This window comes from Erythranthe guttata, chromosome 4, assembly GCF_056151865.1.
Source record: "Erythranthe guttata isolate IM_541 chromosome 4, IM_541, whole genome shotgun sequence".
Taxonomy (NCBI): Eukaryota; Viridiplantae; Streptophyta; class Magnoliopsida; order Lamiales; family Phrymaceae; genus Erythranthe; species Erythranthe guttata.
In genome coordinates, this window is record NC_142536.1 from 8,689,555 (window position 1) to 8,708,550 (window position 18,996).

Sequence of the window (18,996 nt, forward strand, 5' to 3'; positions counted from 1 at the left end):
CTTTGAGCATTAGTGCAAGTAGGGGTGAGTTCGGGACAGAATTTCGTGAATTCGGGATATAAATTTTAAATCTCAATCTCGTTCCATACTACTAAATCTCGGTATCTCTAAATATTTCGAGAATTCGAGATTGGGATCGGAAAATCACATATTTTACCTGTAAGAAACATTGCATTTTTTTTCTATTATTTTATACACTAATAACTTGAATATATTATATAGATACTATCGTTCTTACACTATTAATTTTTACAACGAAACTCGGAACATATAAATTTTAAAAAATTTAAAAATAAGTTGAAACGATATATTATATTATATATTTTATTCCTCCTCTCTTTGACACTATTTATAAATTATAGATGCAATCTACCATAGAAAAAAAGTTAAACAACCAATTTTTTTTTTTTTCCGACACAAAAGTTAGAATACTTACGGGCACACCACAATTATTCAATGGAATGCAATAAACTACACCATGTAAATCTCGCAAAATTACTGACTTACCAACAAATACGATAGCAAAGAAGTAACGCAAGACAAGTTCCAAATAACCTGCAAGTTTATCACTAACGGCTTTCAACCAGTGATGCACAATACTCAAACAACAATGCAACTTGTAAATACATCAAAGAGATAAGATGTATACGCCACTTGTTGGAACCACAGCTGTAATTTGACGATTGATCACGAAACTTGTGGATTGAGGCTTGTACTCCATTTGTTCTCTAATTTTATATGTAACAAGTTGCTGCAATAAAAGCCACGATAATATGGAGATAGGCAAGGTGAGACGCGGACTAGGTCGCTCTCTTAAGACGAATTTCACAACCCCTTCTCTAATGAGGTGCAAAAAGGTTCCGATCGTGTCGCCTATGGGATACAACAGCCCAGCCTATCTCTCGGCTGTAACTTCACCGAAATTGCACGTTCAAGTGAAGCAGAAGCTTACACGCGACACACAACAAAAGCTCAAAGTATAAGTATATAGTATAGAAGAAAAGTATTTCTTTTATCTTCTCTTGTACTCTCTTCTCTCCTCTCTTTACAAAACTACAAAAGTCCCCTTTATATAGTATAAAATATAAGCACCATAAAACCTCTATTTAATATAGAATTAAAGGAAATTATGGAGGTTTTATGAGGCAAAATAAAGTCTTTGTAGGTTTCAAAATGTTGGTCCAAACGAGAGGGAATGCTCTAGCGGAAGAAGAGAAGAATTGCCGTCTCCGAAGAACTGCCGCCGCCCAACCGCGGGTGCTTGAAAAGGAAGAGAAGAAGAAGATGGAGGAAGGAGGAAGGAGAAAGGAGGAGAAGGAGGAGGAAAAGAAGAAGAAGAAGAGCATGAAGAAAAATAAAAAGATTAGGAAGAGCATGAAGAAGAAGAAGAAGAAGAAGAAGAAGAAGAAGAAGAAGAAGAAGAAGAAGAAGAAGAAGAAGAAGAAGAAGAAGAAGAAGAAGATTCGCCCTGTACATGTTGATTTTTGGTGAAAATTTGACATTTAGATGTTTTTTTTTTGGCAAAACATCTGGATGTTGATTTTTTGGTGAAAAATTGACATCTAGAGGTTATGTCATTTTTTTTTGCTAAAAATCAACATCTAAATGTCGAATTTTGTGACAAAAATCGACATGTATATGTCGAATTTTGACCGCGAGAATTTTCTTTTTGTAAACTTAAAAATCGATCACCTAACTATAAAAATACACTCATTGATAGTTTGTTTTCAAAATTTTCTATAGAATTCTCCATATTGATGCATCGTGACTCCATAATGTTATAATTTGCATCTTTTAATAAGATTTGATGGTTTTGGCTGTTGAGGATTTTTTGAGAAGATGAAGAATTATTTTTTGAAGAATTAGTGTGAAATGGGTTTGTGAGGAAGATAAAATGGGTTTTGCTTGTGTGGTCTTGCACAAAGGAAGTTGTGGAATTTTGTAATTGTAGATTTTGCATTTTAATAAGGGTATAATAGTCTTTTAATAATTCATTTGGTGAAAAATTAGATTTGGTCTTCCCCTAAAGTAAGTTTTGCGATTGCATACAATCGCCGCCATAAATGTAATATAAATTAGTGTTTACACATAAATATCTCCAATTAATGTTTATATGTAAATTGTTATTTTGGAAATTTAGGGAACAATTCTCCCATCTTTCTCTCCCCCTTCTCACACACGGTCACACCTCTTTCTGCTCCCCCCTAGCCCCACAAAGGCCTCTCTCTTTCTCTTCCCTCATGCCTCTTTCTCTCTCTCAAGATACTAGCTAATGCAAAAATTAATTCTTCATTTCTTGTAAAAAAAAAAAAAACTATGATTTTCATTCCATAATCATCTTATAACAATAATTATCAACTTTCTTGAGAGCATATATGTTGGATTTTAATTGTTATTTCGACGATATTGCATTTTTTTCAAAAAAAAAAAAAAAAAAAAAAAAAAAAAACTTTCAACATAAAATAGGAAACTGCAAATCACAACTTATAATTGAAAATTAAATTATAAAATTATTATACGACATGTAACAGCAATTTAAAAACAACCAATCGATAATTGTAATGGTTTAAGTTTGCTGATGGGGTAATATATTTACAAGAAATTGAATTAACCTCATCAAAAGTTAAAATAACTTCAAACAACAAAATGAATGTGAATTATGAAACAATTATTTTTGTCTGACGCTATAGAGGACCTTTTTCAAGTTAGCAACATCAACTAAAAATGGATCATCTTTCTCGCTTTTCTTGATAAATAGGAGTGGAAACGGTCTCGCGAACTTAAATATTTATCACACACAAGGAGTGTCCAGTGCGAAAGCTTGGCAATAGGATATTCACCTGCAGCGGGAAAATAATGTAACGAAAAAAATCGCTCATATTATTCCACACCATGAACTTTTTTACCATTGACATTAATTTTCACGGACGTCGTTTGTATGCATTTAATATTCCATTTATTTTCTTCGATATTGTTGAACAATCATATGATGACTTATTCCTTTTCTTTTGCAGTTGTTGAACGTTAAACCAATAAAAAAAAAGGGATAATTTGACAAAACTCCATCATTATATTACACAAGTGTCATTACAATGAGCCCAATTTTATTTTACATTTTTAGGATAAATCCAAAACAATTTTTATTAATTAATAAAACTTAATTATCACCATTGTACCCCTAACTAAGAAATAATATATATTTAATTTATAATTAAAAAATATAAAATATATTTTCCATATATTGGGGCTAGTTATATGACAACTGCCATTATTTTCCATATACGTCTATCTCTTTTGCACACACATACACACACAACTATTATTATTTTCACGCACACACTCACACAATTGTTATTACTTTCACACATACGCACAAGTTTCTCCATTGTTGTGGGGTCGAAAAAAACAGAGATTCAAATACACAATTAATAAAATAGAGAGAGATTCAAATACACAATTCAAATGCACAAGTTTCTCCATTGTTGTGGCTTCAAAAAATATAGATTAAAACCGAAGGGGCAGGAGCATACGTGACTATTCAAGGAGACACCATTAGTACATGAACCAATCTTCTCACAAACGAATGGAATTCGACATGTATCGATAGGCTAAACAAACTCGTGTTTTTGTGCAAAATGAGTCCCCATTTATCAAGAAGTCGAATTTGTAATTACAAAGTGGTTTTCATTAATTATTGGGTGGATTTTCGTAATGGAATTCGTTAATTATACAGTGGTTTTCGTTAATTACAGAGTGGTTTTCATTAATTATTAAGTGGTTTTTGTTAAATGATAAGTTTTTAGTCAATTTTTGTACTGAAATTTGTTAATTACGTAGTAATTTTCGTTAATTACAGAGTGGTTTTCATTAATTACAGAGTGGATTGCATTAATATTAATGTGGATTGTGCTTATTTTATAGTAATTTTTACTTTAATTTCATAGTGGTTTTCGATAAATTTAGTGGTTTTCGATGTGCATGTAGTAGATTTCAATTTTTTTAAATATAAACCATTTAAAAAAGTGAAGAAAAAAAAAACCAAAGTTTGTTTTAAATTTATATAAAAAAAACTATTTAAAAAATAAAAAAAAACAATAGTAAAACTTAATGCGTGAGAGGGGAGAAAAACTATTTAAAAAATTAAAAAAAATATAGTAAAACTTAATGCGTGAGAGGGGAGATAATTGGGGATTATGTGGGAGAAAATAGGGGGATTTGCATATCTACCAAAAAAATAATGGCTTTTTTAAAATAATATAATATAGTAATTTTTAGTAATATTAAATAGGGGTATTTTGGATAATTCCAAACAATTGGATTTATAACAAATATCAATTAAAAAAATGGATTTATTAACAAGTCAAAATTAAATGAAGGGTGTTTGTCATATAGCCCCTAAAAAAATTATGAGATTTAGTTACGAAACAACAAATCTAGTAATTGCAAATATAACAATAAACCAAATAAGACTGCAAACAAGAAACTTAAAATGTCAAACTACAAACAACACCACACAAAAAACTTCTGACATGAAACTGCAAACAATAAATAACAAACATGAAACCGTAAAGAAAAAAAAGTTTCTTTAGCAATAAACCCCTCGTATGAATAATAAATGGTGATTTGTCTAACCCTAACATCTTATTTTGCGATAACCCCCTAAAATTTTTAATTCCAATACTATCCTTCAGAAATTATAAATCTCCTACCCAATGATTCATCCCACTTTCCTTAATAATGCCAATATAATAGGGATTTTCCCCCACTCAATATCCTACCTCATATCCCACGTCTGTATAGTATTCTTTTTTTCTTTTTTTCTTTTTTTTATAATTTTTTTTTTTAATATTTTTTTAATTCTTTTTAAATGAAAAATTGATTTTTTTTTCCTCGATAAGTTACTACGCCGAATATAACTATAGTTGAATATGACTATATTCGAATATGACTATATGTCACTATATCAACCGTATATCATATTCTTTCTTTGTATTGCCATTTTTTTTACTTTTTCAACTTTAAAATTTCGATTATATAGTGTTACAGTCATGTTTAACTAATTATATAAAAAAATAAAGATTGGCTATTATTTACGAAAACAATCCAATCAACATCAAACACAAAATACCACAAATAATTTGAATCTTGTTATTATAAGTCAACTTGAAAAGAGAAGATATAAAGGTTTGCAATTGGGGTGAGAAACGAGGACCATAGTTGAATATGGCAACAATCATATTCAACTATAGTCATATTCTCCGAAATGCGCGGTAACGGACAATCAACGCAGTGTTGGAATTTTCATGATTTCCAATAATTAATATTGAGTAATATTAATTTAATTATGTAAAGATTAATTTCATTTATTTACTTGATCAAAATCATGAAGTAAAGTGAATGAAAATTGTCTTGATTAAATGGTTAAAGTTCAAAAGATGTGCGCTCGGTGTGATCGAGTGATAGGACTAGTTTGGGTTTAGGTGTCCACAAATATCACTTTTGGGGACATTTAGTAATTAGTCAAATTAATTGACCCAAAATCTAAATAATAAAATATTTGGCTCAAACCAAATATTTAATTAATTGGCCCATGACCAATTAATTTTCCTACGCTTTTTGAACTCGTAAAAAGAAGAGACACATCCTTCTGCTTCTTTTCAAACCATTGCAACCCTCTGTGAATGGATCTCTACAACCTATAAATAAAGGCAGAATCTGGCGAATTCTGTACTGAATTTAATCGGCAATTGAGAGATAGTTCTTCATATTTTTCTTTCTCTTCGTCAAAGTTCCGTTCGTTGTTCAAGTTCGCCGTGGCTCGAATATTCGTGCAAATATTCGACAACCGATCGTTGTACCTTGGGAGACTACCGGGAAGAGACTGTGCACCGTTGACAGCCCGGAAATATTGTCTTAAGGGAATTGCTTCGGCAAGCCTCGATCGTTCTTTGTGGTTTTCACAATTCCTCTTTTCGACAAACAAGTAAGTATTTTTCGTTTACGCAGATTGTTATATAATTATACCAACACTCTTAAGACAATATATAGTTTCAAATTTTAAAACTTTCTGCGTACATCATATTTTATATTGGAAGTCTGCACAGAATTTTGTTTTTCTTTTTGACGTAGAAAAATCCATGCTCAAGTAAATCTGATTTTTCTATACTCACCATGTTCTCTGGTTTTATAAAGTCCGCGTGGATCTGGTGTGTTTTGTCCAAAAGTTTTGTTAAATCTTTTCTCAAAAACCAGTGCGGTAATCTGTTTTCCATTTAAAAATATATATATGTTCATACATTTTATATTGAAATGGTCTTCTGTTGTAATCAACAAATTATATATGTGAAGACAAAAAAAAAAAAACATTTTCTGTTAGCATATAATTCTGATATTATTTATTTGAGTATGTATTATCGGCAATCGGAAAAATATGTTGACAAAAATTTGAATTTGTGATGTGCGTTCAGGCTTTGTAATCATTGGTTGTTTTACTGCATTAAAAATACCATTGTGTATTATCAAAATATGTGAATAGAACTTTAATTGGGCAGACATTTGCATGTCATTGCACTTGTTTTTCATATACTTTAAATTCTTCTATTTTAAACCGTTGTTTGGATAAATTCGTGTAGATGGCTTCAATCAATGATGCCACTCCTAAGGTCGTCGGCGCGGCCGAAAAACCGAACAAGTTCACGGGCACAGACTTTGCTACTTGGAAGAACAAAATGTTCTTCTACCTTACTACAATGAATTTGGCTAAGTTTCTCAATGAGGAGGCACCTAAGGCGAATGAAGGAGAAACTCCCGAAAATAACAAGGAAGTCTTCCAAGCCATTGATGCGTGGAGTCACTCTGATTTCCTATGCCGTAACTACATCTTGAATTGCTTGGACGAACCGTTGTACAAAGTTTATAGTCCTATAAAGACTGCTAAACTTTTGTGGGATAGTTTGTCCAAGAAATACAAGTCTGAAGATGCGGGTTATAGGAAATTTATAGTGGACAAATTCCAATTTTATCGAATGGTCGATAGCAAAACTGTGAGTGAGCAAGTGAATGAACTTCAACTCATGATCTACGATATTCTCGCCGAGGGTCATGAGGTGAGTGAATCCTATCAAGTGGCTTCCATAATTGGAAAGCTTCCACCGAGTTGGACGGAGTTCAAACACTACCTAAGGCACAAGAAATCGGTTGCCAAATGGACGATGGAGGAACTCATAGCAAGGCTCAAGACCGAGGAGGATAATAAAATTACCGACAAGGGTGGTCAATTCGTGGCTAAGGCACATGTGGTGGAGAGCTCGAAGCAGAGCAACAAGCGAAAGAGTCTTACATGTAACAAAGGACCAAATAATAAGAAGAAGAGGTTCACGGGGGCGTGCTTCGTTTGTGAAAAGAATGGACACCTTGCGAAGGATTGTCGCCACCGCAAAGAAAATAATAAAAATGAAGCGAATGTCACCATTGACTTAGCCGCTTCCGAGAACGACAACATGCACTTTTCGGCAGTTGTAACAGAAGCCTACCTAATGAGCGATACTCGAGGATGGTGGGTAGACACCGGGGCTACACGTCACATTTGCTATGACAAGAGCATGTTCTCCTCCTACAAAAAGTTGGAGCAAGAACAAAAGCTCTTCATGGGAAATGATGCTTATTCGGTGGTTGAAGGACAAGGACAAATGATCCTAAAATTCACTTCCGGAAAGAAAGTTACCTTGAACGATGTGCTACATGTTCCGGATATTAGGAAGAACTTAATCAGTGGTTCTATCCTAACCAAGAAAGGTTTCAAGTTGGCTTTTGAGTCGGACAAATTTGTGCTAACCAAAGGAGGGTTTTACGTCGGAAAATGGTACCTATGTGACGGTCTCTTTAAGGCGAACGTAGCCGTTATTCGCAATAACTAAGCTATTAATAATATTAATAATAATTAGCTTATTTGATTATTTTTCTATTGTATTATGATCAGTAAGATTGTATTATATTTTAAATATCTACGGTCTATAAGTTTATAATACAAATGTTTTAAAAAGTTTTAAACCAGTATATTGCGTTTGCCTAATTTGGTGTTTGTTATAAAGTCTGTATAAAATTGTTCACATATATATTTTGTTAATCAATTTAACATTTGCATAAATGATACTTTGTTCTTGGAAAATGTGTTCAAGAAAATATTTTAGTATATCTACTACGTGTAAAACTTTCATTTTAATAGCTTTAACAGTACAAAGTTTTACAAGATGAGAATTTCGTCTTAATGGTCGTTTAAATAATTTTGTGCACAAATTATTTAAAAACTCATGTGATCATTATGCCTTTCAACTTTCTGGTTTATTTGTGAAATATAGAAAGTTGGTTATATTATTGTGTTGCAAATATTTGTTTAAATAAAACTGGGTTTTATTTGGAAAAATATAAATATGAAATTTGCGTTGAGGCAAAGTTTGCGAAACAAATTGAATTAAGACGAGCTTAAAATATCTAGGGCCAAATCACATCGACTTATGCGATTTTGAGTCAATAATAACTATAAATGGGAAAAATATTTCATCTATGATTGTATGAATCCGAATGTATCGGAGAAATTGTGGGGGAGCTCTCTTTATGTCAAAAATAATGAGCTAATTGCACATAACCCCCTGTGTAATTTCGAATTGCCGAAAAAGTCCTCGTGTTAAAAATATTAGCAAGGACCCCCCTATGTTATGTTTTACGAAGCACACCGCCCCTTACGTCAAAATTGATGGTTGACTTGTATGTAATGACTAAACTAACCCTAGTACGTTCTTAGTAATTTTCACAGTCACCACAAACCGTTGACCCCACAAAAAACAGTTCCCACCATTTTCCACGTGTCAATCTCTCACACTTCTTCACTCCCGCCGAATAAAATAACTAAATTACCACTAAATAAACAAACCGAGTTAATTAACCTAGCTCGGCCGCCCGGTCTAGAAACTGGCCCGTTTCAGCGACGTCACGGTAACGGCGGCGCCGAGCGGCGACGCCGCAACCTCAATATCGAACGAGTCGTACCGTCGGAACAGCTCCACCAGCAGCAGCCTCAAAGCCAGCACAACGAAATCCTTCCCGGCGCACTGTTTGTTGTTCACGGAGGGGGCCCCACTCTCCGGCCCGTTCGACCAGAGCACGTGCTTCATCATCTCCTCCCCTTCTTCCCCGACGAACCGGTCCGGAACAAACTCATCGGCCCGGTCGAATATTCTGGAATCTTTCGTGGCAAACGTCTGATACCCGTACAGCATATCCCCTTCCTTGATCTGAAACGCGCCGTCGTGCGATTCGATCACGAAGTCCCGCTTTGCCTTGCCGTACTGCGACGACACCGGCGGCTCGATCCGGAGGGACTCGTACACCACCGACTTCATCAGCGGCATCTTCTCCATCGCCGCCATGGTTTTGGAATAGAAATGAGATATGGGTTTGGTTGATAGTTTTTGCTGGAAAAAATCATGGTGAAAAATTGGAGAGGTGCTCTTGAATGTTGAAGAAGATGGCTTAATTGAAAATATAAAGGACTCAATTGAAAATCTTAAAAACTTCATTTTGGTACTTATAAAATTTCTGGTTGCATTTTGGTATTTGGTATCGAAAAAAAAACCCCACTCTCATCCATGGCGAGTGAAGTGCACGGTGAGCTCTTTAGGGCCTTATTGCCTTTGACTAATTTTTATAGGGGGGTATTTGCTAATTGTTTTAACACAAGGTCTTTTTCAGCAATTAGAGATTACACAGGGGTGGTTTTTGCAAAAAACCCCAAAAATAATATAATTCCTTATGAGTTAGGAAAACGTCAAAATTGATTATAAATATTTAAAAATGTGGGGGCGTTCGACCACGAGTTAATCTATTTTGAAGGAAATTGCGAGCCAATATAATTGGATATTCATATTAGAAATAATCAATTAACAATTGCTCTCATACTTTTTAATAAGGTAAGTCTTGACATATTCGTCGTAGACACAATACCGTGAGACATTTAATCTCTAATGGAATAATTTCCATTGATTTTGTGAAATCCAAAGATAACCTAGCGGATTCATTTAATAAAGGTTTATCTAGCGAGAGAGTTAAATGTGCGTCGAGGGGAATAAGTTTAAAGCCTATATAACTAAGTTACCTTATACGGAAACCTAACTTGGCGACTGGAGATCCCACGGACCAAGTTCAATAGGACAACCAGTTCTGTGTAACTTAAATGAATGGAGCACTTAGGAGTTTTAACTCCATCTTATTTCTATGATGCAATAAGTGCAACCAACGACGTTCAAAAAGGTTAAGCTATTGCTTTTAATGACGTCTATATCTTGTAAATTACAAGTGGGGGTATAGTAGGATACTCTTTATAGATGCGATCACCTATGTTAGTGTGAGCTGGGTCGGCTCGTTGAGAATTCTTAAAGGCTGGAATTCTCTAAAGCACTCGCAGAACCCGAGGATGTTCAGGGCCAAAACGAACACAACCGAGAACTTGAACAAGTTTGTTTAGTATGGTGTTAAGTTTATTGTCTTGGTTTACACAAACAGCCGACGGTTCAAGATGAAATAATTCACCGATTGACTAAGTAAATCCGATAAGCTTTAGCTAGGGAAGGTTCAAGATGAAATATTTCACCTATCCCGATACTGTACTATTCACTAAGGAATTTTGACAAATAGATCTTATGCTATAAGATTGGAAGAACAATTTTATTCATGTGGGGGATTGTTGGAATTTTCATGATTTCCAATAATTAATATTGAGTAATATTAATTTAATTATGTAAAGATTAATTTCATTTATTTACTTGATCAAAATCATGAAGTAAAGTGAATGAAAATTGTCTTGATTAAATGGTTAAAGTTCAAAAGATGTGCGCTCGGTGTGATCGAGTGATATGACTAGTTTGGGTTTAGGTGTCCACAAATATCACTTTTGGGGACATTTAGTAATTAGTCAAATTAATTGACCCAAAATCTAAATAATAAAATATTTGGCCCAAACCAAATATTTAATTAATTGGCCCATGACCAATTAATTTTCCTACGCTTTTTGAACTCGTAAAAAGAAGAGACACATCCTTCTGCTTCTTTTCAAACCATTGCAACCCTCTGTGAATGGATCTCTACAACCTATAAATAAAGGCAGAATATGGCCAATTCTGTACTGAATTTAATCGGCAATTGAGAGATAGTTCTTCATATTTTTCTTTCTCTTCGTCAAAGTTCCGTTCGTTGTTCAAGTTCGCCGTGGGTCGAATATTCGTGCAAATATTCGACAACCGATCGTTGTACCTTGGGAGACTACCGGGAAGAGACTGTGCACCGTTGACAGCCCGGAAATATTGTCTTAAGGGAATTGCTTTGGCAAGCCTCGATCGTTCTTGGTGGTTTTCACAATTCCTCTTTTCGACAAACAAGAAAGTATTTTTCGTTTACGCAGATTGTTATATAATTATACCAACATGCAGGATGACCTGTCAAACAACGCACAACAATTTCAATATTATGTGAAAAAATAGAATATCGAACTTAATTTGAAATGTGATCGGATAAAACAATGTTTCATTCTTCTGTATGATAAAACGAGAAGCTTAGCTACCTCTTCTTCGGTTGTACGATGGAGGCCCTTCCATTCTTTGAGAACAAACTCGTATAGGTTTTGAATGGCATCTTCCATCTTCGAATTCGTGAGAATTGATCGGAACCACTCTTCCTCGTCATCATATACTATGTTATTCGTGATTCGCGCAACAAACAAAAAATCAATAAATCACTAATCGAGTGAATCAACAATAGTCATATTAGAAGCAGACTATAGTCACGTTATTGCTGCTGGTTCAGATCTGGAAAAAAAAAAAAAATTGAAAATAACAAAAGGAAGGGTGGGGGAGGCGACGACAACGACGGTGAATGAAAGAGAGAGTGAGGGAGGCGGCTACGGTGGTTGTGGTGGACGTAAATGAAGAGAAAAAAAACTGTGAAATCGAGAGATAATAAAAAAAGGGAATCTCCAGCATCCAACGAAAGGAGGCGACGAGGTGGGGGAGGCGCCGCCACCACCACTTGTACCAGGCGTCGATGTGGTGGTGTTGGACGAGGGGGAGACGACCTCAAACATCGGCGGAGGAGGGCCTCCTGTATCGAGTCTCTGCCAGCTGGTGGTTGAAGGGTATTGTTGGCTCTGGAGGTGACAAGTGCGCGAACAACGGTGGCATCTCCGAGGCGGACGCTAGATGTAGTGGGGTGAGCGGCTGTGATCGGTGGCTAGGGTGAGCGGACTACAGTGATAGTGTGAAAAAGAGGAAAAGGACGACGGTGTGGTGGTTACAGATCTGCTGGAAAAAAAAAAGAGAAAAAAAAAAACAAAGAAAGAGAGAAGTTGAGAGAGAGAGAGAGATACAGGAAGAGTGAGAAATAAAATTGTACTACGTTAAAAACCTAACACATATGGGCACTTTAATCTTATCATATCTGGTAAGGGAGGTCTCACTAATTTAAATTTAAAATTGGGTTATAAGAAAAGTCTCTAAAGTAAATTGGGTTTAGTTCAAACTATTTTCTAAATGAGGGGTATTATATATTAGCCCAAGAAAAAAATTCATACATAAAACTAAAATAAGAAACTTCTAACATGAAACTGCAAAAAACAAATAACAATTTGCAAAACAGCAAGCACACTGACAAAAATAATAAATTGGTTAAAACAAACATAAATATGATTAAAACACAAAAAAAAATTAAAAAAAAAAAAGAAAAAAAAAAAACCAAATCACATTGGAAACAGTACATGCCAAACAAGCATTCGCACACAAGAAACTTCAAAACATAATTTTTAAACAAAACAAACAAAAATAAAGCAATAAAATACAACATGAAAATAACTTATTGCACACAATGTTAAACGAAGGCTGGAACTATTTGCAATCTCAAAATTTCTAAGGGCAAGACCTTACTTCATGCAAGATCAAGATATCGATAAATTTACTAAGAGTAAGACTGAAAATTACAAATATAACCCCAATATTAAATTTGATATTATTAATTCAAAAAAGTCCTGATTGTTATTGCAAGACCAAGAAAGAAATTTTAAAAAAAAATATGAAAAATGACCATTTTTCTTCACCAACAAAACCCAACCTCTTCTTCTTCACACTCATTTTCTACACGTTTTCTCCAAAAAAACTCTTTCATATTCTCCAAAAACTATCATCAAACAAAACCCTCAAGTCTTACTAAAAATTGCAAATGAGGATATTATGGACATACTAGACATCTGAAAGAATTTATGGTCTCGAATTCGTTTAATACAGAGGTGTTATATTAAGTGTTATGACACTTGTATAAACATGCAGCGGAAATATAAAAACAATACTCAGATTTAAAAATGTTCACAAGTAAAATTTGGGAACTTGCCATTTAAATGACGTAAAAATTATATTAAAACAGTATTACAAGAATACAAAGAGAAGTACAAGAACTTCTTTCTTATGAATGAATCACTATCTTGATCATTCTTAGTACCAAATCTAGAAACATAAAAACTATATACTAAACAATCTAGACTACAAAGAATGTACTCATGAGGAGTACTTATAACAGATTCTAAAAACACACTAAAACTCTCATGTATCTTCTTCAGCTCTCGGTTTTTGTTTTTTAGAATCGATAAACTTCCTTGAGTCTTGAATCCGGTATTTATAGACATTCCAAGCTTCCACTCCTTAGCCCATGATCTGTAAGAAAACCGACAAGAAGAACACTCAAGAACATGGGTTAGTGGGTTAGTTTAGTAGATAATATAATATCCTCAATTTAGCACACTAAGCATTATACTTAGCCCACTAAACACTACTTATTCTATAACTAAAATTTAGTTTAAAAATAAGAGAGTTAAAAACAAATTGTGGAATTCCACGTGTTTCAACATCAATATGGATGATTCTAATGTGAAGAACACAATGGGATAAGAAATATTGAACTTTCTTAAGCTTTGTGATCGTTTTTCTCGTTTTTCAAAACTAATTTCCCGTACACAAAAATTCGACGTTTATAGGCCAATATTTAGCTATAAAAATGACATTATAGTGTGGAATTTTTCAGTTTCTGAAAAAATCGACGCCGGCATGTTGTTTTAATTGCTAAAAATCGACACAATGATGTCGAATTTTGAACAAAATATCGACACACAAATGTCGAAAAAAGTGCAAAGAATCGACAACTTATTGTCGAAATTTAGTGAAAAATTCGACACCAGTGTGTCGAAATTTTACAAGGCGGTGGTCGACTTCATTGACGACGACGAAGGCGCAGCGGCGACTCTGCAAGTGGTCCTCTTCTTTCTTCCCTCCCGTTTTTCAATTGTATTTTCATTCGTTTTTTAAATTTGGTCTTGCATGTGTAATTGATAGAATTAAGTTTTATTTTGTTTATATTTTACTAAGATCATTATAGTCTTTTTTACACTTAATTTGTTATTAATTTAATTTGGTATTGCCCTAAGTAAATTTTGCGATTGCATATAGTCGCCGCCTAAAGGAATTGTACCAACATAATTTTTCTTACTGGTCATTGTTAACGAAAGAATGGCTTAATACCACTTTGCACCATTGATATATACCATTTTGGCACTTTGCACCCTCAAAACAAATTAATAGCACTGTGCAACCTCGAAACACAATATATCATGCATAATGCTAATAAAGGTAATTTAATATTTTTAGTGGTATTTCAAATTATATTTCTTATCACAAAAAAAATATTTTAGGAAAAAAAAATCATTTGGCTATTTCGTTTTCAAGTTATCTGAAAATTATATTTTCTTCCAAATAGTTCTACCTAATATTTCCACAAATTACAATAAAAAATCTTTCAATCAAATAATTTAGTGTTAAAAGTTTCTTTAATTTTATTTAGTAAGAAAATATTAATTATTTGATCTGATTTTTATTTTTTCACACTTTGTGGGCTCGAAATTAAGTTGGAAGCTATGTGAAGGTGAGACTCTTGGATTCACACTTGGTAAGGTGAAACTCTTGGATTCACACTCCTATAAAAGTCCGAGAAACCTCATATATTCCAAATTAGGCTTCATTAGGAATTTTGACTGGTTTGTCCGAACTACTCGAAATTTCCAAATGTCCAAAAATTCATAAAAAAATCCCAAGAACTTTGTCATAGATAATATCTCCTATCCTTAAATGCTAAAAAAATATACTTTACTGCAACCTAATTAACTGGTCTAATAGAAAAACATATTTGCTAACCGTGCAAGATGCAAAGTAAAAAATGGGTGGGGCGGCTCACTTGGCCTGGAACAAGCCACCAACGTCGGTACTTAGCTAGGGCAGTGTTGCGGTTGGTCATTCTCCGTCTTATCATTTGGTCGTTCTCCGTCTTGTCTTGCTTCTTCGTCTTGATTCTTGGTTTCTTCCGAATAACTCGAAACGAAAATTCAACATGCTATATATTTATATTCTATCTATCTATGAATTTCCTATCTAGACTTAATCTAGAAAATTCAAAAATGTAAATGAAAATATAGGCACACAATCTTCCATCGATATCTCGCTATGGGAAAAACAACTAATACGTACCAATCGCAAGGCACTAGGGTTCAATCATATAAAACGCACTAGGCCGGACTTGCCTTCAAGTAACGTTTTTATTGTGACGAATATGTTTTCGTCTCTCACATGGCGATGTATTTTCAAATATCGTCGCAACCGAATTGTAAAGAATCAGGGGCGGATCTATGTTGAGTGTGGGGCTTGCCAAGGCCCACCCTCACTCAATTTTTGTAGTGCTATTTTAATATTTTTTTAGTCTAATTACCCCATTTAATTCATTTTTAGCTCACCGTGTTGTAGTTTAAAGAGCTATAACAATTATATTTGGAAAATTTTATTTACTTATTTTGTAATGTATTTTACTAATAGCTACTACAATAAAATTCGGGGGCGCTGCCCTCGAACCACGTACAATTTGGCCCACCCTAATATCAAATCATGGCTCCGCCATTATAAACAAGGTTTTGAAATTATTTCATTAAATAAAAATTGGGCCCCCGAACTTCTTTTGCAATTGTTTTAGCGTTTTGTAACTTTTTCTCGAGGAATCGACCCAAATTGATTGGAGTTGTTTCAACGTTTTTAATAAACGTAGCATGCATGTTTGAAAGTAAAAACCCTTGCATCGTCTTTCCTCCGCCGTAACATTTTCCTCTATAATTTCGCCCTTTTTTTCCCAATTAACATAACTTTCATACCACATTAAAAGAAAAAAATGTTATAGATTGGTTACAATGTCCCTAGCAACAAAAACATACATACAATAATAGCAATATATTATAATTGTATTACATCAATATAAAATGATTCATTGTTATTGTGGAAGCAATAATATTTCAAGTAACAAAACTTCAGTGTTGTCGTTATCAAAGAGGCCTTATTGTGTATTGATTTTTCAAGAAAGAAAGTGCCTCCCACTAAACTGTGTCGGGTCTACCATTTATCAAGACAATAATTGCTTAGCCTTTTCTTCTCACCCTAAATCTTTATGAAAAGAAGAAGAAAAGCAATTTGACAGACAAAATAAGCCACAAATGATTATTCCATCAGAATATACTGCCTAATATGGACATACAAACACAGGGAATCTCTGCTGGGACTTAACTAACTTCTCCACTAATATTGCCACTAACCAACAAATCTTTAAAGAATAGGAAAAGATACCGATGATGTTAGACATAGATGATCGATCACCTTAAATAGTTGAAGTAAGATGAGCTGAAAGAGCAAACTGGATCACTGGCTCACGAGCTTGATGACCTTGAGATACCTACGATCAGAGAACACGTAAACTAAGTCGGGGTTGATTCGGCAGAAACCCCTCTGCCGCTCAAGTCAGGTATGTGGATAGCAGAAGTCGTAGATAGAATACGAGCAGTTGTATTGTTCGAATATTGTACGTACCATAACAAATAAATTGTAATCTTTATTTATACCGAGTTGGTTGGGCTGAAGTTAGTTGATTGCAATTGTCGGGCCCAAACCTTATTTGAAGGTGATTGGGCCTCGGTTGTAGTGGTCTTCAATATGGGCTTGTGGCCTAGTAAGTAAAGAAATTTTAGGTCCTTTGGATTGACCCAATTAGACATATCAGATACATAAAATGGCATAAACAAACTAATTGTCTTCTCAGTTCTCACTAGGTAAAGTCTAATAAAATACAGACTTAGAGCCCATTTAATTAAACTTATTTTAAACAGCTGATAAGCTTGTATGTCAAATAAGTTTATTTAAGAGCTGATAAGCTGATACATCTTATTTTTAAAATTAAATTTTAAAGTGTTTGGATAATGAACTAATAAACTATTTCTACTCATTATAAAATCTTAAATAAAAAAGTGGGGTAAAGAAACTTTTCAAAAAAGGTCTTATTTGCTCTCCAACAGCTTATTTTTTTAATTTTTAAGATTTTTTTAAAAAAATTACCAAACACTTTGGAAGAACTTATAAGTTCTTAAACATCTTGTAAACTATTTTTAACAGCTTATAAGTTTATTCAAACACCCTCTTAGGTGGTGTTTGCAAAAGCTCTTACAAATATATTATGAGCTTTTTTTGCTCGTAATCAATCTATTTATAAGTGTTTACAAAATCAACTTTTATTTTTGCTTCTCTTAAAATAAGCAATTTTAAGCTATAAATTTTTTAAGCGTCCACGACCCTGTTTTTTCAATTTAAGTTAATTTTCCAGCAAATTCGCAAACACCCCAACTTCTAAAAACTAACACTTAAAATTAGGGCTGTGCATGGATCGGTTTTAACCATCAACCAACCCATTTTCGACCCACAATTTATGATGGTTAATCAACCATCAACCGACCCATTTAAGTTGGGTCGATAATGTCAACCAACCCATGTATAGTTGGGTCGATAATGGTTTCTAATATGCTAAAAAGTTGGTTAGTCGGTTAATATCGGCCAACCAACTTTATTCACTAATTTATTATTTATTAATTTTAATTAAAATATTTAATATTTTTAATTTCAAAATTTATTTTTATATCACATTTATTAAATTGTTTAATATTGACCAAAATCCTAAATGTAATATATCTAACCTAATTATCTAATTTGAACTATTTTAATTTTAAGACATATAGTCTAAATATTTAGACGATTATTATCTGTTGAACTATTTATGTTTAATTGCAATATATATGCCCGTAATGTTTTGAATCTTTTATTTGAATATTATTGAACGAGTCGCATTTAATTTATAAAAGATATAGCGTTGTAATAAGTAATAAAATATTAAAAAATATTAAAAAATATTTAGATGGATGACCCATCAACCAAACCACCAACCAACTCATTAAATTGGTTTTCAACCATCATCCAACCCATGTAAATTGGGTCGATAACGGTTTCCAATATTTATCAAAGTTGGTTGGATGGGTTGGGTTGGTTTTATGGCTGGTTTTTAACCAAACCAACCAACGCACAGCCCTACTTAAAATTAACTTAACTCCCAATGTATAACTTCTGTTTTAAATATTTTTTTTTGCAAACACCACCTTAGTCAAACATATGTGCTCAATGTTGTAAATTTAACATTCCACACACACTCCTACACGACAATGTTATCGATTAATTAAAATTAGTCAATTACACTTTTTCTAGGCGATATTTGATATACACCTCTAATATGAAAATTATAAAGGACTAGATTCATTCCTAAAATTCTTTCTTTTTGAAATACCCCTGGAGAGGCAAGCACTATTGTGCCCTGCAAGTTTTTTTAATTAATTCAAATTTTGATAATTTACTGTACTGAAATCGATACACATGACTATAGTATATTACAAGTTCTATAGTCACGTATGTTTATATATAGTCAGGTATAGTTATATGTAGTCATGTACTGTCTTTGTAACCAACAAAATCATCTACACCAACAACACAATTCACATTTTGGATC

General features: G+C 33.5%; 1 protein-coding gene across 1 annotated transcript; it reads right to left on the reverse strand.

Moving 5' to 3' along the window:
• Positions 1 to 8,698: 8,698 nt before the first annotated feature.
• On the reverse strand, positions 8,699 to 9,763 carry LOC105951983 (allene oxide synthase 1, chloroplastic). The gene has a single exon (XM_012975480.2). It carries the CDS (start codon positions 9,573 to 9,575, stop codon positions 8,961 to 8,963), a length of 615 nt encoding a protein of 204 aa, XP_012830934.2. The 5' UTR covers positions 9,576 to 9,763; the 3' UTR covers positions 8,699 to 8,960.
• Positions 9,764 to 18,996: the final 9,233 nt, after the last annotated feature.